Here is a 22,389-nt window from a genome sequence, read left to right as displayed (position 1 = left end):
GCGCGGGGGAGCGGCCGCGCGGGCCCCGCCCCGCCCCGAGCGGAGGCGCCGGCGGAGCGCAGCGGCCCTGCCCGCCCTTCCCCTTCCCACCCTTCCCCTTCCTTCCCACCGCCCCTTCCTGCCCCGCAGCGCCCGCCCCGCCCGCCGGCCGTGGGGAAGCTCGGCCCCTCGGGCTCTGAGCTGCTAAACAGTTGTATCGCAGTCTGCAGTTTTTTTTTTTTTTTTCAGTTGTTAACCGGTAGCTGTAGCCGGACCAGTGAGGATTAAGTAGTTGCGCAGTTGCGTTGTGAGCATCGTACGCGTGGCTGATCTTTCGTTTTAAAGGCAAAGGGAAGACAATCACCGGAGGAATTGGCCGCCAGGAGTGAAGTCGGCAGGACTGGGCAGTAACTGGGGGAAAGGTCACTGCGGCAGCGGGACATCGGGACCACTGACTCCCTGACCGCCTCCTCGAAGCGGACCCCAGGCTCAGAGGGAGGGAAGAACTGCGACCGCAGGCGTGAGAAGCAAGAGATCGCAGAATCAGTTTGGTTGGAAATGATCATCGAATCCAGCCGCTAACTGAACACCACCGTGATAACCAGGCCAAGTCCAGTATTTCCTTAAACACCTCCAGGGACGGTGACTCCACCCTCTCCCTGGGCAGCCCATTCCAATATCTACTTGCCTTCATTCTTCCTAATGTCCAACCTTAACCTCCCGTGGTGCAGTTTATGATACCATTAGCAATAGGGGTTAGAGTAACAAAATTAACAAAACAAGTTATATAATCTGTAACCAGTGAAGGCCTTTGTTTATTAAAATTTATAACCAGTGTGAACCAGCCAGAGAACCAGCCTTTTGTGGGTTACCACCTAGCTCCCTACTTTGTGCAAATCAGAATAAAAAACAGAAATACCTCTCAGTGTGTCAGCTGGTGCTGTGCACCAAGCACCCAGCCCATGTTCAGGACAACAGGGTGGTGGACAGGACTTCCCAAAGGCAGCCTGAGGCCTCCATCCCTCCTCCACCTCCTCCGGATGGCATTTCCTTCTGTGAAATGACTCAAAAATAAACAAGTGCCTTTCTATCCTCCATGGCTTCACACATGTGTGGAAAAGAACCAAGGCCTCAGTTTTTATTTTCTGACTCAGAAGTGGCTGGGACTTTAGCTGTCATGTTTTGTTTGGCTGCTGCCACAGGCACACAGGCAGCTCTGATGGGAGCTGTTGCTCAAATTCCCAATGTGAGCTCTCATTTTATGATTTACTCCAGCTTTTCCCTTCCTTTACCATATCAAAGAGAGTTCCAAATACAGATCCACCCGGCTGGCACACCGGAGCCCAAGGGATATGGGGAGAGAGTGATTTCCATTTACTGTGTGTTACACAACAGTCTGGTGCTGGAGACACATAAACTAAACTGACAAATCATTTTCCATGTGTAATAGCTCATCTATGGCATGAAGTTTTGTTGGTCAAGCTGTAATCTTATGATGCAAATTCTTTTCCCCCCCCACATTTCCAGTAAACACCAAAGCAACATCCCTGTATCTAAAAACACTTATGTCAGTCAAGCATTATCACTTCAGATTTTCTAGAATTATTAAATACTTGTAGTATTGGAAAACATCTCTATGTTATAGTTTGATTTAAAAAACTAGCCTCCCTCTCCAGTGCTTCTGTCAATCTAACACAGCCCTTGGGGTGAGGACTGCTACCAGATATGCTTCCACAAAGCTTATCCACATTCCTGAAAATATTCCCAGCACTCCCCAGCTGCAGGGAGTGCTGCCAGATAAACAACCACTGGTGTGGGTATGACCAGCCTTCCTGTAAATGGGGTGAGGTGCTGCGTTTGCAGGTGGAAGCATGACTGCAAAGAGTCAGAGGGAAGAAACATTGAACTAACACGGCAGCTGTGGCAGAGAATTGCTTGTTGAATAGTTTGTAGAGTTCCTTCTGTCAAGCAGCAAGACCATACTCTCTCTGCCACTTTTCTGCTCCTATTAGTTTTTCTAGTATTAGTGCTTTAAGTTATATTTAACCTTACCAACCAATTAATAAAACTCCAACATTAATTCAATCATAGAAAGTCATATTCCCTTTCATTTTATACTGACAGAATCATAATACCAGGCACAATATTTATTATTAACTTACCCTCTGCTTAAACACTGCAACATGCAAGTTTTTGAAGCCCTAATAGTTTGGGCTGTCAGTTGTATCATACAGGCTACAACAACCTTTGTGAATTACACTCAGAATTTTGTGTTGTTTGTTTGTAACATACTGGGAAGTGATGGAAAAGGAGAAGTTTAAGTCCAGATTCTGGACTTTATCTCAACCTTCAGTTCAGTTACAAAAATATACATTACTGCTGTTTCAAAGGATACCGAAAGTCTGTTCAGACGTGATTTGTGAATTGCTCATGTTCCACCACAGACCCACACTGACTAATCACCCTGTCCTGTTTCTCACTGTATTTTACTTATTTATGATCATTGTCAAAACATTATAATAATAATAAAAAAAAAACATTTCGGAGTACATACAGAAAAATGTTTTTCCATTTGATTTATTTTCATAATAAACCAATTAAAATACAAAAGAAGGACCCAAGGTTCAATGGGCTCCATCATTTAAAAATTTGTCTTTAAATACAAAGTCACTCAGTAATATGAATACATATAACATTAGACCTCTAAACATAACGATCTTATTGATCTTATTTGCATCTATCAAAAGTTTGTATGGAAAAAAATTAGCTGAAAAAACTTCCCTGCAACATTGAATATACAGTATTTACAATCAAAACCAAGAACTCTTAGCAGTATTAATCTCCAAAAACCTGCATAAATTGTATATATTTAATTTCCCTCCCCCCTTACAAAATAATCTGAAGTAGAAAGCAAGATTGTTAAGCTTCATAGTCGCAAAATGGCATGAAACATTTGCACCTGTAGTGATGCCGTTAGCTTCTGTAATTAAATATATCTGATGTTTTCATATAAAATATAGACATGGCATTGTCCATTTCTGGAATATATGTTTTGAATACTCTCAATAGGAGTGTATACTCATTTTTGCACACACAAGAGCTTGTGCTGCAAAAAATGTAAGAGGATACCTGGTTATCAGAGTCTAAAACTGATGTCATTCACTGATATGAAACATGTACTCGATCATAAAAATTCAGACACATGGAATGAAACTGTCTTACTAAAACTAACTGCTGCTTCCAAAGGTGATACACATACAGATTAAACAGAAAAGGTTACAATAACATTACTGCAATGTAAATCAGCAACAGACTGACAACAAAATAAGAGAAGTTTGAAACTTTGGCCAACAACCTCAGGAGAAAGTCTTCATAGAATAAAAAGCATGTTCCTTCATGCCTGTACTTTGAAAAATGAGTAATATATAATTTTATTTATATGATAACATTTAGCAATTAACAAAAAATCAAAATCCATCCTAAAGCATGAATTCTAAGAATTAACTGCAGAAATTTAGTAGCTTTGCAACATCATGCTTCAGAATCAAATAATATATACACAACTGAAAAGGTCCCATCACATTTATGAAAATAATCATCCACAGGTTTTTTTTTAATTATTTAATTATCAATACAAATTGGGTTCCAATGGCTCATTTTCTTGTTTCACTTGCATGTTAGATGGGAAATTATTCGAACTGGACACTACCATCACAAATGGTTGCTGCTGGAATCTCTGCTCTGTCTGCTCAGTATCTTCTACTTTGTCACTCTCCTCCTTTTCCTGTTCTTGTAGGTCAACCTGCTTCATGTCCGGTGCTTTAATGACCGAAGTGATCACTGTGCCCGATGGCTGAGACACCACCTGTGAGCTGCTGGGCGAGAGCGTCACCACGGGGGTGGTGGCACTGAAGGATGGAGATGAAGCCATGTTGACTGTTCCATTGCAAATTGTCTGCACGCTGCTGGTGAGCACCTGCTGAACTTGTGCTGGGCTCAGCACAATCGAGGAAGGAGGTGAGACTGGCTTCTGAGACTGTAGCATGATGTTTTCTTTAAGAACCGTCATGGGCTGGGAAGTAGGAATGGCTTGTAAAATGAATTTCTGTGCTGTTGTTACTGAGGCTGGATCTGTGCTGGCTATCACTGTAGTAAGAGGCACTGTCTGGAGTGTTACAGCATGCAGCTGCTGATTTCCAGGAGAAACAACCACTGGAACCTGGGTTGGAGTCTGCAAAGTCCTGCTAAGATTAGAGAAGATTATTGTGTCAGAACACTTCCATGTTGAATTTTGAAAAAAATAATTCTAGATTTACTACAGAAAAAACATCTGGCATCATAAACATTTCATTTACCCAACATGTACAAAATAGGTAGTAGAATCTCTCCTAATAAAACAAGAACCAGACCTGACCCCTGAATTTAGCAAGATGATTCCCAAAGTAAAGGTACCCCACATGAACAATACTGCCATCGCCAAGCTGAACAGCCTGCCTTTGAGACATTCAGTGGGTCATCAGGACACCTGGAATCACATCCAACACCTCTACCTCAAGCATTGACCAACATCAAAAGCACAAGCTACTAAAGATCTGCCATCAGTTTCAAAAATTACACCAAGTAATTAATAAATCACAAGCCTAAATAATTTCTAAGTCAGGCCTTGATGGTCCTGACATCCACATATACATTTAACTATATACAGAAGTATCCACATGGTAGCAGTGTCTGGGCACAACCTTGCCACGCTCCCAGGACAGAGAGTTCTCTGTCTGCCAGGCTCACACACACCTTCTGGTAAAACAACCGATCAGATCTGCAGATCAGAACCGATCTGCTTCCAAAACATAATTTTAGAGTTAGGAGTGATTCCATCAGTTGCAGGCTAAGAGACTTGGGTACCACGTGACTGTCAATAGATGTAGAGCTGTGGGGACAACATTAGGGGATTAAGAGCTGTATTGCTGGAGTACATAGCTACTGCAATGCACAGTGGTGACTTAATCATGGCAACATGCTCCAGTCACACAAATTAAAACAAAACAAAAACCCCAGAAAACATAAATGGTTACGGAGAGGGAGAGAGGAAGGGTAGGGTAACTGCTTTAAGACCCTGCCACAGCTTGTTCCATGCCATTGTGCCACACTGTCTCTGGCAATCTTTCTTTCCTTCTGTTTGTCATGCAGGGTTCTTTCCAATCTTCCTGCTTCTCTTCAATGTTTAGTCCTCCCTGCCCTCCTCCTCCTTTTCAGTCTTAAGCTCTCCCTTGTGTTTTCTCAAAAATAAAAAAAATCATTATCTCCACCTCCTAGCTTATTTCTACCCTTTCCAAAATCACTTTAGATGGAAAGCAATTTACTGTCAATGTTCGTACTTTCATGTCCATGCATGATATTGCCTGCTCTTCTTTCTGAAGACTGGACCTCAGATATGCTGTAAGGGTTGCCTGCCATATATCAACCATGGAATGTCCTCCGTTCTACACTCCTTCTACCCATATAGAATTTATTTTTCACAGCTCTGTGAAAGTCTACATATCAACATTTAGCCACTGACCAGTCCAATCTAATTCAGCATAGTCAAAATATCCATTTAAAACCATACTCTGGTTACCACAGTTGCAACAAAAAGCTTACCAAAGCCAGACTTAGGTGGTGCTGAAGCTATGGGACAATGTGGATGCAGATGCTGCTGCTGGTCATAGCCCAACTGCACAGGGAGCTGCATTCCCCCTTTCTTAGTGCAGCAGCAGAGACAAGTGCAGGAATATATGTAGAGGATTGCTCATGTCCCACTCAGTGCAGTCCTCTGGGAAAGGCCTCTAGCTGAACTCCAAAGACTGCTCCAGCAAGAGCAGGCCCAGTAACCCTGCTGGTATCAGGCTCAGAGCACATGAGTGCTTCCCTGAGCATCCTCCAGCTGCCAAGTCCCTCCTGCAGGCAATCTTTCCCCAGATCACATAGGGTTAGATAATACAAGAAACAAAATTTCCATCTGTAACTTTCTCTTCCTCCCAAGAAAGACAGTTGCAGCATTCAGCAAACCAAATTCAAATCCTTGTTAACAAGGCACCCATGCAGGTCTCATTACAGGACCCATCATAACCATGACACAAAATTCGATGTGACTGACACCAGAGTCAATCTTGAGCTCCTTTTTCACACAACAGAAGAAATCCCAAGGAAGAAGTTCATGAAAATGGGGCTTGTTGAAGGTGAAGCACCAGCTAGAGTGATTACTTTTTTCTTTCAAATTTCTGGAGAACTTGGTGCTGGCACAGCAAATACCAACAACCAAGCCTAAAGCACAAGGCTCAGAATGACAGTACCAAGGCTCATACCGAGTCTCCAAGGGTTATCAGTGCTAACTATTTTTTCCCCCCAGCAATTCCCATGGGACCTTGACAGAAAAGTCACTAATGTCTCTGTCAGAAGTAGCAACAGGATGAGGCATCCACTAGGTTCTTAAAAAATAAAAAAAGCAAACTACCTACAGTTAAAGAGACCTGTAATAAAATCAAAATGTCAGATAGGCACACCTCAACCCAGGAAAGTCTACAGAGACCAGCCATGCAATCAAAACAGCTATGAAGGAGACATAACTGACACTTGCCATTAGAAAAGCATCAAAAGTCAGAATAGATACCAAGCAAGTTCTTTAATCCATGAATAAATTTACCTGAGTTTGAAGGATTAAGAACAATGCAATAGCTGCAATTTTGAAATCAGGGGCTAAAGCTGCTAGCCTGTGCTGGTATGCCCTCCAAGTATTACCTTGAAGCTTCTTCCTTGTTCTGTAGTTGTTTTGTAAAAATAAAAGCTGGTAGCTGCCAAGTGGCTTTGAAAATGTGTGAACTGCATCTAATCAATGCAGATATCTGCAAAGCACTAGGCTGAGAGATGAAACCAGACCATTTGTCTCAGCACACTCTAATTAGTATCTGCATATTAATCTGAAGCCATTTTATTTCTCTTGAAGGGCAGTCCCATCCCTGAGGGTTACTCCAGATGTGCTGTCTTCTTCGTCAGCCAAGATACAGCTATATGATACCCATATCAACCTGTATATACACATACATGCATACACACACAGTCTGAACTTGCTACAAGGGAAGCATGCAGCAGGTAGCCATGCAAGCACACCATAAATATTTATGTATGCTAATGACAGCCAAGCAAGGCATTTGCCTTAGTTGTTAAACCTGATTAACTAAAAATCTATCTGCCTAAATAATTTGCCTTAAATATAATTGGAAAACATACAGCTTGGTTATTCATTTTGTCTGTTTTACAAAAAAAAACCACACAATAATTAAGGTGATTTATTAATACTGGGCTACGCTATTTTAGGTGTTTTTAAGTCTATATTTTGCTATGTTTCTGAATTTCACTGGCATTTTGCTAACAGCCTTTCTTCTCTAAGGTACAAATCTTTTGCATGATTATTTTAAAAGATGCTACTGAGGTTTCAAAAAGAACAAGAACATTGAGCAACAGCAATGGAAAGGAAATTCTGCCATAAAACAATCTGATTACAACTAAGAAAAGAATGACAAAAATTCTGAAGTCATTTTAGCTTGGCAGAAAATGATCATCTATTTCTTGGGCCATTTTTTACTGTTAATGGCCTAGAATTGTGCAATAACTTATTAGCTCATCAAGAGATAAATAGTGACAGGCAAGAAAAACAAGTTTATCTATGGTAATTTATGTGAAATTTATGAGATTGAGAAGATACCAAAAATATTGAAGCTGCAAGCCAAGGTAAACCAAGTATTTCACAGCACACTAATAAAATGAAACAAACCAATATTAAGACATAGAGAGAGGTAAGAGAGGACAGAAGCAGAGGACTCAGCTCTCAACATGTCCTTTTTACTGAACCACAGAGTCCAACAGTCTTCTTTCCAGAATTTTTCAAAACTGCACAGTCACCTGAATTAAAACAGAGCTATGGAACCTCCACCTCTTTCAGCAGTGCCAAAAACATGGAAAGAGAGCTCCTATGGATATCTTCTTATTGTGCAGAAACAAAATTAATCTGATTAGATTACACTATAGTCCTTTCTGTCAATAAGCAGCCACCTTCTTGCATATCTCAGAAATTAAATTAGAAGTGGGCTTAAGAAAAAGTGGTCTTCAGCTGCAGAAAAATCAAAATGTTTGGTTATAAGCAAAGTCTTTGCTGTAATAGAAGTTGTCTATATTGGAGATGTGTTCTGAGAAACACACCCTGTTGTAAGCTAAATCACAGTTTCTTGTAGAAGCCCACCGCGACCACATCAGCCTATTTCTGACCAGCATCTCCCTCAGGAAGGACATTTTTCTCACCAACCTGAAACCTGGATTGCAGTCAAGCCTTCACTTAAGAGATTACAGAGATGAGCTCTTTGTAACAGTCCCCTTTCCCTTCCTTTGGGAAGGCTATGGCAGCAGTGAGCCAGATCCAACAAATACCTACTAGTCAGTGTGCTGGAGAGCTTTTAAAACTGCAGGCTTGCCTTTGGAGCAATGACAGAAGACTGCTGCCTAACTACAAACAGAAGTGAAGCACATGCACTGCCAATCAAAGGAAGGTCTTCAGAAGCTGTTTTTGATTATCTGCAAGTCTTCAGCTGGCATCATTTTCTTTTGCCCATGTTCCCCATCAAGTCCCAGGGAGATCTAGGGAGCCCTTTACCATGACTTACACTGTGATGGTTTTTATTCAGGAGACCTATAGAAATGGCCGAGGAGTGACGGGCTACAACCCTAGATGACATCATGCAGATGGGTCTGAAAGCAGATGGTCAATGCAATGTCTCAGTAGGACAGTGCCAGACTGGTTCCCTGTGTCTGTGGAGTTATGTGAGCTTAAGCAAAGCCAATAGAGATAGGGTGTGAAGGATGATTACAGAAAATAATGCTGATGTTCACTGTGCAACTTACACAAGACAGCGTCTATATAAGACAGGAGATGAAGACACTTAATTTGAAATAGCAGCTGTAATCACATTTTCAGAGATGATAAATTCCTGCTAGACTATTCTTTTTTTTTTTTTTTTTTTTTTTTTCCCAGCATCAGCATTGCTGCAGTCAGACCAAAGCATCACAGCCTGGACACAGAAACAGATTATGGAGCAAGAGTAGAAAGCATGTGTTTGCTTGGGTACACGTGGCTTTCAAAGACAATTGACTCTGCTTACTGGGACCAATACATGGTGTTGGTGAATGCTTGGCTTCATCGCTGTTCTTACTCAGAATGCTCATGCCCTGAAAAAACACAATTCATGTTCAGCTACTTCCTCCTCCTCTTGAATCAGGATCCTGCCACTGCAATCCATGCTTGTGTCACCTTCAGAAGTAATTTTCTATCTTGAAGGTTGCAAAAAGATAAAGACAAAAACTGTGGCTGATTCATCATGTCAAGGTTCTCCCATTCAGAAGTGAACACAGAGCATATCCCATTGGTCCTCTGTGGCCTGTATTAGCTTTCCCCCAGCTACAGAACTGAGTCAGAATTCTGGTCTCCTAATGGGCTCTGTCCAAGCTAGCACAATGACAACTTGTAAGTACAGAAAGGAAACAGCAAGCTGAATTTTGACAGAAATAGATTAAAACCTGAAGTATGGTAAAACATTGCACAGGGTCTGTCAGAAGTCAGCTAATTTTAAGTTTCTTGGCATATAGAGCTGCCAGCTAGACAGTTCAGCCATGTCACATACAGCCAATAACAGAGACAGACATATAAGGTAAAATTACTCCCTACATGTTATTCTCTGAACTGTAAGTAACATAAGAATTGCTTTTCACTCCATATTAAATCACTACTACTCTAGATTAAAGGTAAATGAAAATGCATGTTTCTTCATTTGCAGTCCTCAGTTTGTCCAAACATGGGCACCTTTCAGCCCTGTAGGATGCCCTAGGCAAGGTATGTTGCTAGCCCAACAGGAGAGGTGCACTTTCTGCAGCAACAGAAAGGATGCTCTTTAATGCTCAGAATAAGCCAATGTATACAGAGCTGAATCCCAGGCCAGTGCCTCCTAATTCCAAGGCAAAATACAATGACTCCAATAATCCAGGTATTCTGGTTAACCCATGTCTGTTATTCTGGTTTAAACAGAATAATTTTGCAAGCATGAAATTCAAAGAAACCTTTTCTTCCTCATAAAAGCTGGCTCATCGAAAAAGTAAGCAATAAAATGCTCATCCAGAGAGGCATTTTTGGTTTTGTCTTCTCACTGGAAACACGTGGTGCCAAACCTCCCAGTTGCATGACTGGAGTCTGCAGTTACTGTGCCTGCATACACCAACCCAGAACAGTTAGACCTGCAGAACAGCACTGTGTTTACAATTCCAAATATTCCCACTGGGGATACTAAATGTTTTCCTCAGTCAACAAAACCCAGTTTGCTTGACCTGACCCTGCTCCTGCCCTGTTTCCCAAGCCTCAGTTAGCACATCACAGCCTTTCTGTTTAAGCACTGGGGCTGAAGAAGGGACTTTTATCCTTTGTAAGTAACATTTCTCCTTGTCTCCCTTTCACAGAGCAGCACCAAAACTTCTCCAAAAAGCACATCAAAGCCATCCAAAAGCCAAGACCTTTCCACTTCAGAGTAAGATATAAGCTTTGTGCAGCTATAAATGAAGTCACTGCCTCTCTCCTGAAGAGCCACCCACAGATTTACATGCCCATTCCTTTGAGAATTGCCAAGAGGCCTTGAGGAACTTGAGCCTTGGGCTGCAACACTCTCCCAGTGATGCTTTGGGAGTGGTCTGTACCAGGCAGTGCTGCCTAGTGCAGGTCAGGGATGATGACACAAGCACTTCACAACAATCTTCAAATATGATTCTTTTACCAAGAACCTTTGCAGAGAAGGCTACAGTTAAGTGTTAAGAAACCAATTGTTTTGACCTCAAAGATGCTCAGTATTTTCTCTATTTTTTTTTCTTCTCACAACAGAACACAAGCAAATTGCTGCAGAGGGAAAGACATTTATTTCCATGAAGAAGAGGAGTGAACATTTACATGAGCAAATGTATGAATGAATAAAATGAAAAAAACATGAATAAAACTTTAGAAACTAAATTGCATAAGACAAATTATATGGGTTCAAGATGTTCATGCTTCAAGGCAGAGCACAACCATTAACTGGCATGCATAAGAAAACCTTCTGAGAATCATTACCAGATCCTGATTGCTGTTTTGCCCAAATGATCTTGACTATTTACCTGCCCCAGCCACTGAACAGCAACTGGCAACCAAAGCTGCTATTTGTCCTCATGCTTCCCACACTAAAAAGAGGCTCCAACCACAACCCTACACAGTGTGTGCATACATCAGAAGGTTTGTCAATTCTTAGTCTACAATGGCAGTCATATCTGTTGTAGATTTTCAAACCATGCAGACCATTCATTTCAACCCTTATGGAAGCCCTGCTGCAGCAATTCAGAATGTGTACATTCATATGACTAAGATTTACAGCTGTCTGAAAAACTTTTGTTTCAGCCTTATTATAAAACAAGACCTAAAACATATGCTCTGAAAAATGTTCAGTATGTCATTCTACCTCAACTAACTATTTGAAGCCTGCCTTTTGAAGCTGAGCAGAAATATATCTGTCATAAATTGTATTTTGAGAGCCTGAAATGGGCAGTGTCTATTGCACAGGACTCATCAGCACCTGTTTTGCAGCTTGTCCCAACCTGGTCAAAAGCACATCAAAATAGTCTGGATTGTAGTTTTTATTTTCACTCTTAACTGCTCAGACCCTTTAGTATAAACTTTCTTAATCAGCAGTACTTCTATACCATTCTGAAAAGGTTTGATGCTTCCTTTTGAACTCCTTCACTTTGTCATCTTGGCTAAATACAGTTAGAGACTTCATGGAATAATGTTCTGGTTAAAAACAATGGATGTGAACCAATGTAATACAGAATTCTAAGGATTTAAGGCTTCTGTTTCATCTGAGCTTCACAAATGCATCATCTCTACTATTTTTTCCTTTAGCTTATTACCCAAGGTCTGACTGGGAAATACTGTAATGCAGTAATTGGATGTCATAATGTCACTGAATAGCTTTCCAAACATTTGGCTGGACTTCTTGCCTGCTTTAAAGTCTTACTGATACTTCTCTTTGTTGTTACCATTCCTTATAACATCTATACTACTGATATTGTTTGTGATCCATAATCTAGTGTAGGTCTAGCCTAGAGCTATTTAACTCTGCAAATTGCTGAACTTTCCCCCTATTCATGTTTAGTATTATTGTCCTACTGACTTATATGGTTCAGTATAGCCTCAATTATGTCTGTACTGCTTTCCTTTTACTATGTTGCCCTTGTCCATTTTTACAAGTAAATCCTGCTACTAAGGGGTAAGTGCAAAAGAGTCACGATGCTTAAGTGCTGTGTAGTGTTAGCCAGCTGACTCACAAATGAAGTATAGAAGCATGATTGGCTCCCAAATGTCTGCAGATGCACAGCTCCCAAAGGATTAGTTAGCTCCCAAATTGTTTGCTACAATCAGAAGAACTTGCTCTTGAAACAGCAGCAAAATGCTAGAGCAGGTATTAGGGAGCTTTTCCTTGTAACTGGAGACAATACAAAAGATGCAAAAGATGAAAAAAAAATCTTATGAAGAAAAATTAAGAAGCAAGAAGGAAAATAATTTTGGAAGTATCATGCAGACCCACCATGTATAATTCAAAAGCAAGGACACCAGTGTAAAAGCAGACATGAAAACACAGCTTCTGCTGTGGGACAGAACTGAAAATGTCAATTTTAAAGAGAAGTTGTATCTTTTTCCTTTCTAAATTATATTCATCAGGCCTAACACCATGGAAAAGATGAGTTTTCCTCCACCATAGGCAGTACAGTTATGTGTGTACCTGTCATATTATGCTATAGTAACTCTAAATTCCTAGGATGAGCCACAAAAACATCATTTCGCTTCAACCAAACTGGAAGACTTGCATTTCTTAGAAGCAAAATAAAGAATTAAGTCTATCTAGCCATCATCCAGTGAATTTATTATTATTCAAATATTTATTTTCTGTACATTTTCTTACCTTATATTCTGAACTGAGGAATTTAATGCTTCATCTGGAACATTACTGGTTACGGCTGCTTGTCCTTCTGTGAGGGGCTGCAATGGCTGCATTACATGAACTGTCCGAAAAAGCTGAGCGGGTTGTACTGGCTGTGGAGATTGCATTGTCCTCAAAACTTCTGAAGTCAAGCCAGGTGTCTGCTGCTGTACAACTTCTACTTGCTCCTTCAGCTTTGCAGGCTTCGAGTTTCCTGTTTTTACCACTGAGGCTGATCCTCCCTTTGTTCCTGCGTTCGCAGACGCTCTAGTTCTGCTTGATTGGTTTCTGTTGGCCACAGCAGGTGAGAGCAGAGTTGAATCTGATGATTCAGTGCTAGGGCTGGCATCTTCATCATCAATATAAATGAGATCTTTTGGCATGTCTTTAAATTGATACACCAGGCGCTGACCTTCTACTTTAGCAAGGATTCCCCTTTGGTAGTAGTATCTGTTTAAAGTGCACACACATCAAGTTATACAGGTTTTTTTTGCCAAAAACAAAACAAAGCAACAAAACTCCCAGAAAATAAACACAGCACCAGCAAGTAACAAAACTTGTATGCAGCTAGTTTCTTCATTATAAAAAGTGGCCGTTTTAATAGTGTACTTTTTTCCTCAAACAACTTTTTTTTACTGGTATTTCATGCCACCTTTTAACTTCAAACTTAGAGAACTCTGAGGAGAAAGAAAAGAACTCCGTGACTTGGCAGATCTGCTATCAACTCACACTTTGTAAAAGATTGTATGAAACTTTCAGTTCTCCTTTTGACTCCTACAGTTCTTTCAGTAATCTGAATTTGTGTTTATTCACCAGTAAGCACAGGCAGACATTTTAGCTACAACAAAGCAAAGGGAACAGGACAGGAGAGCACTATTTGTATTATATTTACAAATTAGTAGGACAACTTGAAATTACGCACACCAAGGTGAGGGGAAATGAAAAGAAGTGCATATGGCTCAGTTGGACAATTATCAATCAGCTGATAAGACTGAAGCTCCATGGTTGTCTACTTACTTTGCACAATTTTTTATGAATGAGAAAACTCCCAGCCTGACAGGCAGTGCCACACAATTCTATGTTTTAGAACTGTCTGTACAAACAAGTTCAGAGATGTGAAACTAGAACTGAATTCTAAAACTGTATTTTCCATTGGAGATGAAATCATAATCATGTGCAACAAGTAGAAATAATTTAATGAATACACATGAATGTTGGCGAGGTTTTTTGGAAAATAGATTGAAATTTTATGTTAAAGGTTTGCCCCACTTGAAATCTTCAGTCTCTTACTTATCTGTGTATGACTGTGAGGATGCAGTTTAGCAGCAGTGCTGCAAAACACATTTTCAGTACATCTATGGTGAAACTGAAGGTGACTGACTTGGAATTGACTTTAGTGAGGGTTAATTTTAATTAGCTAATTTATTTTGCTGAAATAACATTTTCATTTCCCAAACTAATAGAATACTAGATTTTTGCATTATTCAAATTAGATGAGGCATTTAATGCATACAAACACTAAAGCAACAAAAACAATCTACTATTAAAAATGCACATACCTGAGAGCTCTACCCATTGTTTCATAATTCATGTCAGGTTTGTTTTTGTGTTTTCCCCACAATCTGGACACAGCTTTGGAATCTACCAGTTTGAAAATGCCCTTCTCTCTTTGAGTCCATTTGATATATTTAGGACATGTAGCTTTGTCCTGCAGCAGTGCTAGTAAGAACTCCCAGAGATAAATTGTATTTCCTAGAATAAAAAAATTTCAGAAACAAAACAAAACAAAAAAAAAAAAAAAAAACAAAACAAAGAAAAAAAGGAAGAAAGAATAAGTTATTTGGCTATATTTTATTAATGGTGCAAATAATCTTAAAATTAAGAGACTGGTATCTTTACAAAATACATTACAATATATCATCAAGACTAGAAAATAGTGGTGGAAGAGCATGGGAAGGGAAGTTATTATAATCTTGTGAGTTATCATAATCTAGGTGTCCAAATACCCCAGCCACTCTGTAAGCTACAGCCAGTGTTGGATCACCAACATTAGACAGCATTAAGCATCCATGTGCCCATTTCCCTCCTGCCTAATCCTGTTACAGAAGCAGTCATTATTGCTTTACCTTGAAAGGGAACATGTTCAGTTCTACCCCCTAAAAATGCTGCAAACTAAGCTGTTGCTTAGATGCTTTGCTGAATCGAGGTGAGTGTTATAATCCTTTAAAAGGCTGAAGAAAATCCTTGCCTTGAACAATGAGATTTATGTGGAGCAATCAGTGATATGTGCTGAGGCAGGCAAACCTTCGACAACAAAGTCCAGAAAAAGGTAATTTTTTTAAATCCAGTGAGTGCATGTGTTTGCTGGTAGACAATATCCAAATTTCATTTTGCAAACAAGTGGGGACAAACACTTCTATATGAAAATCTGTCACATCTGTTCAGTGTTTACCATATGTAAAGAAAGAGTATTAAAATCACAGATGGTGAATACTTAAAACTAGCAAAAAATTAGATTTTTTTTTCCAAAACCACATTTAAGGAGTCTAAACTCATGCAACTAATGAGACCTTTTTCCTGCCTTTTTTTTAAGGCTTTTGTTGTTTGATGTTCGTTTGGGAATCTGAAGCTTCACATAAGCTCCTCAGTTGTTAGCCTGAGAAAGCAAGAAAAAACTTGTATCACCTCCCACAAGTAACAGTGCAAAAACAGCAAGGATAGCATGTGCTGAAGTTCCACAAAAAATGATGCCCAGCCGATCAGAAGGTGACAGGATCTCTTTTCATAGCTTCAATTTAGCCCAGTAGATTTTTTCAACTTTAACAACCATCAGTCTGAACCTTTTTCCAATAAGAGTTCTCTTAAAAATTGAAATTCCTATAGTACTATATTTAGCAAACATTCATCAAAGTCATCAGCATTGCCAATACAAAAATGTTAGCAGCTCCTTCAGCAGGTGGAAGCTTGAAAAATGAGCATTCCTAGAGAAAAAACACTGCCTTTGCAACAAATGTCTCCCAGCTTACATAAGCCAGCCTCCCAGCCCTCAGATACCCCAAAGGCAAAATCAGACTGCTTAGGCAAGACACAATGTCAGGCAGGAGTGAGAGCATCCCCAGCCATTTACCACCTAATCCAGGGTGTTTTTGTTGTAGTCTAGACTAAAAATGCTCAACTGCATCAAGGCAGCCAGAAAATTTGTCACTGCTTAGCCACTAAAAATCACTGAGAAGGAGACTGGCTTCAAAAAACAGGTTTGCTTTACTTACAGGCAGAATATTTAACCTCCTCTGAGTCACAGCAGAAAAAGTAATATGTGGAAAATTCAGTTTTCCCTATGCATCGTATCATGTATGGAGAGCTTGTAATTTTAGCATACAAGTTCTCCCTAGGTAATAGACAGGCAGCTCTTGTGATTTTCTAGCTGCTTCCCTGCCACAGATGGTCATATTACTATGTTTTTTACTTCAATTCTGTGTTCTTAAAAATGCAAAACAAATGGGTTTCATAACAAGCTGTGGTTTGAGGCAACATGCTCCATTTTATTCCCTTCAGAATTAGCAACTTTGTAATGATGGACAATGTTTATTATGGAGTATCCTTGCTATCATCGACAGAACTATTAAATTCTTCCGCCTTTTAATTTTGTGGCTAGCTGCTTCCATATTTTCTATAACTTCATTTGAGCACCACTTGGATGTTTTTCTGATACTTCTTTCATTTTTATGGAAAAATCAGCTTTTAATTAAAAAAAAACCAACAGTGCGTATTTAAAATTGATGGCATTAACATGTAAAATATTTGTTGATTGCCAACAGGTTTTTCTTCCTGTTATTGCAGAAAATGCCTATTCAAGAAAAAAAAAAAACCTGGCATACTCATTTGTCAGAGTAGACATTTTTCTGACCTCAAGAGTGTGGCATTCTTTTGGCACCAGTGTCCAGGACTGGCTAGGCTGATGGCAGCACAGCTCGCTGGGGCTGGGAATCAGCCTGCCCTTCAAACACCAGCCTGGGCACGGGTGCAGCGTGGGACCCCACAGCAAAGCAACCCTTTTGTCAAAGTTGTTGACAAAACTCACAGGCACTACTGAACAGTTCAGGCTGAGCAAATGATTTATTTTATCAGTTATGTGGCATTTATTTTTACTTCTACTTTTTAAACACAGAATGAATGAAAGTATCAAACCCCCACGTTCTCTGCCCAAGTGTTCAAGCTGTACTGTAACTGTTTTCAAAATTCAGGACTTGGTACTTCCTGATGCCAACTGGCAGCCTTGGTAAGACTCATGCAGAATTAGACACATACAGATGGAACACATTTTCAAAGATCATCTGTCAAAATAACCACAGCCTAAGAAGCATTAATATAATGCAAAGCACTCCCCAAGACTTCACTCAAAACACAGCAAACTCTGCAGGGATGTTGAAGGGTTTCCAAGAGCCCTTGCAACTAAAGTGACAAATACATTATTCTCCCAAGGAAATGTGTATCTCACCAAGAAAACTCATGAACTCATCTTTTCCTTGCCTTGAGATGTTAACCACCCCTGAATATAAAACCTATGTTTGCATCACAAGTGAACTGGTGATTTTTTTCCTTTTTCCAAATCACTCAGAAACTATGTTCTCCTAAACATTTTGGTGACAACTATTTTAACTTACCCTTTCCATCTTTGTTTTTCTTTTTCACAGATATGTTTGGAGTTGTAGTAGGGGACTCAGAACGAGATGGTTTTGGTTTCTTCCCTGAAATAAATCACCAGTAAGTTAACTGTAGCTTAAGAAAATTTAAAAAAAAAAAAAAAAAAGGGATCTAAAAAGGGAAGAGATTTGCTTCTCCAAATCAAAAAATATTTAATTTCTAGTAAGTTGGGAACTTAGTTCTGTGCTGAACTTCTTCTATGGCAGGATGGACCACCTATGCTCTTACTTTACTTCTAAAAAAAGGCTACACTATGCACTTTCCTGAAGTCCACGTACATTGGAAATTTCTGTGGCTGTTTAGCTACTCTTAAGAGCACTTGAAACAGACAAGATGAGAAAAATAAGCTATTAACTAGGTGTAACGGCTTAAACAGGAAAAGCTAGATAAAATACAGAGCACTATCATGTTCACTCATTGCCAAAATGGAAGGTAGGGACAAAATAAGCTTGTCTCCTTGTTTAATCTATTGCAAGTACACTGACAGCAGCAAACTACACTGTCATTTGAAGCAAACTTTTTTTCAGTCCTATTGTCTTTTACACCTTTTTTTACAGTGTCTGCAAGTAAAGTGAAGTCACTTGTTTATGAAAATCAGAAGAAACAGTAACAGGCTCTAAAAAAATACCAGTTTTTAGAGTCATAAGTATTGTGACTCTCTGTTGAGGAAGACTAAAAGGAAGAAGTTACTTACAACTGATTACAAAAATGAAGAGCAGTCATTTGAAAATGTTGAGAAATCAACTACTGACACAAAAGGAAACAAGCTAAGTCATGCTGAAATATTTTTCAACATAAAACCTTGAACCTATTCTTTTATTAGTTCTCATTCCCTGCAATGGCAGCTTTTACAGGTGATGTAATTAATCAGAAGCCTTCAGAAATTTCTTATGAAATCTATCTTACCAGGTTTTGCAGTGCCCCATTACTACACTGATGTTACTTATATTATTACCTACAATCTTTTGAGAGGTAGACTAAACTAAGCATATCCAAGACTCAGAAACATATTTCTAGTTCAGATAGAACGCTGCCATAGTTAAAAGTCTAAATGAATTTTTTTCTCTATGTATTGCACTTCAAAAGAGTTGATGTTCTAAAGAGGCAAGACCAAAAGGTCTGTGCAATCCCATGCACTCTAACTTTCCAGTTTTGTTTTTGTTTTGAGGGGCTGTTTTAGTAAGGAAACAGCTCTGCTGCAGAGTGAGAGAGCATTTTTCACTAACTCTGGAAAAAAAAAACAAAACAAAACAAAACAAAAAAAAAAAAAAAAAACCAAAAAAAAAAACCCAAAAAAAAACCCAGCTCAGTGCTAGCTTGCATTATTTCCTTCATCTTAAACTTCCAGTATCTACAGAGAAATCATAAGAAACTTTGGCTTAAGCACTCACTTTTTGACATTAGCAATCTTGCTAAGTCCATATGTATACTTTTTTTTTTTCCACAGTGCACGGGGGAGGAGAGGCATGGGATAGCTAGTTGAGAGAGTTATAGTGAGTAAACAAAACCTCTAATTTTCTTGCTTTCTTCCAGACAGGATTCATGACTGAGAACAGGACACAAATGACACCCAGTGTTTTGGCCAGTAATGTCCTTGATTTGAAAGAAGGTAGGAGGGAGGAAAACCTATAACATTGTTTTCTTAATATATCATGATATGAAAGGATAAAGAACTACTGCAGTACATGTTTAGCAGCTTTTCTCCACTCACCACTGCAGGTTGCAGAAATGTCTGTTTTACCTAAAATGTCCTAGATGAAGTCACTCTGTGTGGATGAGCTTCTAACACACAAGAAGCCCCTCAGGGTAACTTTGGCTAAGTGCTTTCCTCTTAGAGCTGTGGGAAGACTCTGTTGTCTCATTTCCCCTCTTGAACAGGTGTAAATGTAGCCATTAAGGAGTAGGGAGTGTTATTTTGATATCACTAATTTAGACATTATGTCTAAATGAGTTCTCTTCTTAAAAGGAAATAAGTGGATGAGAGCTCAATTAGGTCAGGACTGAACTACTCCTAGTCAGCTTCAGGAAACTTAAGTACTGATAATTTATGCACTTCTGATTAGAGATAACCTAGGCTACTACATATGAATACGACTGCAAGAGTCATTCTAGGCTCTCTTTTCTTCAGCCTAGACTACTTCAGGGCTCTGTAAGAAGTCATCCAAAACTAGAAACCAGTGAAGGATGTGAAACTCGTTTACAGAAATGTATTGCTGTTACTGCTGTATATCTGGGCTAGAGATACTTTATTTGGATAGTTTTAGACTACACTGTGAGCAATAATCTCCAGGCACTGACTGATACCATAAAAAAAAAAAAAAAAGTTAACAGAGACACATCAGATATGTTTCCTTTGTTTAAAAGAAGATATTTTTTAAAAGCCCATTAAGCACTAGCATGCTTCCTCCTTTGCTTCAATAGAGCATGAATTTGTTGTTTTTCACAGTACATCACTAAGTTCCTTTTTAGGAGAGAATTTTACAAAGAGGAAGGATAAGAGTGTGCAAGACCTAAGCCTTATGTGGGCCTACCATAATTTTGGACAACTAATTGGATTTACAATTGGTGTTTTCACTTTCCTGTTTGCATGGCTGTAAAAAACTTCATGTTAGAAATTCATGCTACAAATTAAGGTGACATTAGGCAGTGAAATGTTCGTCCTGATTAAATATCTTATACCACACCAGAAAATGTAAAATCCACTTTCTTGCACTATATTCAGTGATTTTTGTTTTAAAAAAATGCATGTACAAACAAAATAAATGACGTGTCTAAAATATGATGTATATAACTTATGTGACCACCTGCTGTCAGATATCCTCCACAGCAAAAACAGAACTGAAGGTATTCATATAGGAAACGTCCAAGTTTCTTTGTCTGACATCCCTTTGTTTTTCCTGTCTTTCTGATCCATAGCTGAGCAGCTCAGTGCTCAGACATTTGTAAGTACAAACATCATGCTGAACACAGGTTTGGAGTTGAGCAGATGGGTGGATACAGCTCTCCTGCTGCAGCAATAATGCCAAAAGGAAAGGAAGTGAAACCACCACATTGCTTCTGGTGAACATTCTCTTGGACAAACTCTACTTGGCTGTGCCATTCTGGCCCAGTTAGCTCTGCACTGTGAATCGCTCTAATTTTACCTAATGGCTTATATATATATATCCTAGAAGTCTATAAAAGAAGTCTATAGAATCTATAAAAACCCTATAAAATCATGAGTGATATAGACAGGGCAAAATGACCACCATCCTTTGCCGCATCAGAACTGACCAAAATAAGGGAAACAGAGTGTACTTTAAAAAAAAAACCAAAAACCTACAAACAAATAAAACCCCAAAAGCATCCCACCCACACACTGCACGTTATCCTAAAGTGCACTACAGACTTAATACCATTTTGCAGCAATTCTTGTACAACAATGCCTTACAAATCCCCAGACATTTTGAAGTAACACTTCTACATCACTCAGACTATACCATCTACTTTATGAAGCTTTGAGTTCACTAAAAAACAGTACTTAATGAAACACTAAGCTGATGCATCTTTTCTAGTTTTTTTTTTTTCTAAAACAAATACGCTTTCTGTGAAGAAACTAACCTACAGCTAGGGAGGAGGAAGGAGTGGGAGTAAGCAGAAGCACAACACGAAAGAGTAGGAAAGCATCAAACCAAAGAGGTTACATGTCTGGCAGACAGCAGCTCCTTGTTTTGACCCACACAGCAGTCAACACTAAAAAAGAAGGGAAGAAAAGAACAAACAAAAAGCCCCCAATTTAAAATCCTCTTACAGTTGGCTATCTCACAGTAGTGTGCACAGCCACAGTAGCTTCCCCAGCAGCACTTTCAGGGCAGCTGCTGGTAAAGACCTCCTCCACGAGAGTTTCAGTTCAGTTTTCTCAGGGGAATCAGAGACTTCCTGACCCACACCCATCCCTATGAGACCTTGTAACACACATGGGGCTCAGAAGGCTTCCCCAAGATCTTCACAGGCCAATATGGTCTCTCTCACACATAACAATTCCCAACATTTGGAATTAGCACCAAAAGTAGCAGCAAAAATGCACTCCTATTCCACAGGGGTATGACTGGGCAGTAGAAGCGTTATTGTGGAATGCTATTACACAGGGGAACCTGTTCAAGTCCTCATGCTCTAGGATGAGCCCTAGAATGAGTTCCAGAAACATAAGCTCCTTCCTTTATTTTTCTTTTTATATTAATTTGGTGCAAGAACATTTAATATCTATATGTACAGCAAGACTCTCTTTCCTGCACACACAAGCTTCAGAGCCTCTAACGCTGAAGTGGGGTGGGAAAACAGGAGTAAAATGTCTGGCTAACACAGCTTCATGACTTTGGCACAGCACTGACTGCAGTGGAACATCACTACACTATGTAAATGTAACATACTACAAATGGGACTAACTTACTATAGCATGCAGCTATTAATAATAATTAAAAAATCAGTAATATTTAAGAAAAGCTAAAAATCTCTCCCCATTCTCATTCCATATTCTGGACTGATCAGGTATCTTCAGTTGAAGCTAAGTAAGAGCTAATGAAAGTACTTCCAGATTCTCAGTAGCGAAAGCTCTATGGCTTGTATTGAAATTCTGCCCTGCAGAAGAAACTATAAA

At 39.5% G+C, this 22,389-nt stretch overlaps 1 protein-coding gene across 12 annotated transcripts in view; it reads right to left on the bottom strand.

Annotated features, from left to right (window-relative positions):
• Positions 1–2,538: 2,538 nt before the first annotated feature.
• The window catches only part of ELF1 (E74 like ETS transcription factor 1), an 87,875-nt gene continuing 68,024 nt past the window's right edge, over positions 2,539–22,389 (bottom strand). For 10 of the 12 annotated variants that reach the window (XM_053936690.1, XM_053936702.1, XM_053936694.1 and 7 more), the window contains 4 exons: positions 17,714–17,797; positions 14,609–14,801; positions 13,032–13,499; positions 2,539–4,223 (listed from right to left, as the gene is read on the bottom strand). In XM_053936690.1, the coding sequence (XP_053792665.1) occupies positions 3,608–4,223; positions 13,032–13,499; positions 14,609–14,801; positions 17,714–17,797 (1,361 nt within the window). In that variant the 3' untranslated portion in view covers positions 2,539–3,607. The remainder of the gene's footprint in view (positions 4,224–13,031; positions 13,500–14,608; positions 14,802–17,713; positions 17,798–22,389) is intronic. The other 2 variants (XM_053936699.1, XM_053936700.1) reach the window with 2 other exon arrangements.

This window comes from Vidua chalybeata, chromosome 2 (assembly GCF_026979565.1).
Source record: "Vidua chalybeata isolate OUT-0048 chromosome 2, bVidCha1 merged haplotype, whole genome shotgun sequence".
Taxonomy (NCBI): Eukaryota; Metazoa; Chordata; class Aves; order Passeriformes; family Viduidae; genus Vidua; species Vidua chalybeata.
This window is presented reverse-complemented; position numbering and strand designations above follow the sequence as displayed.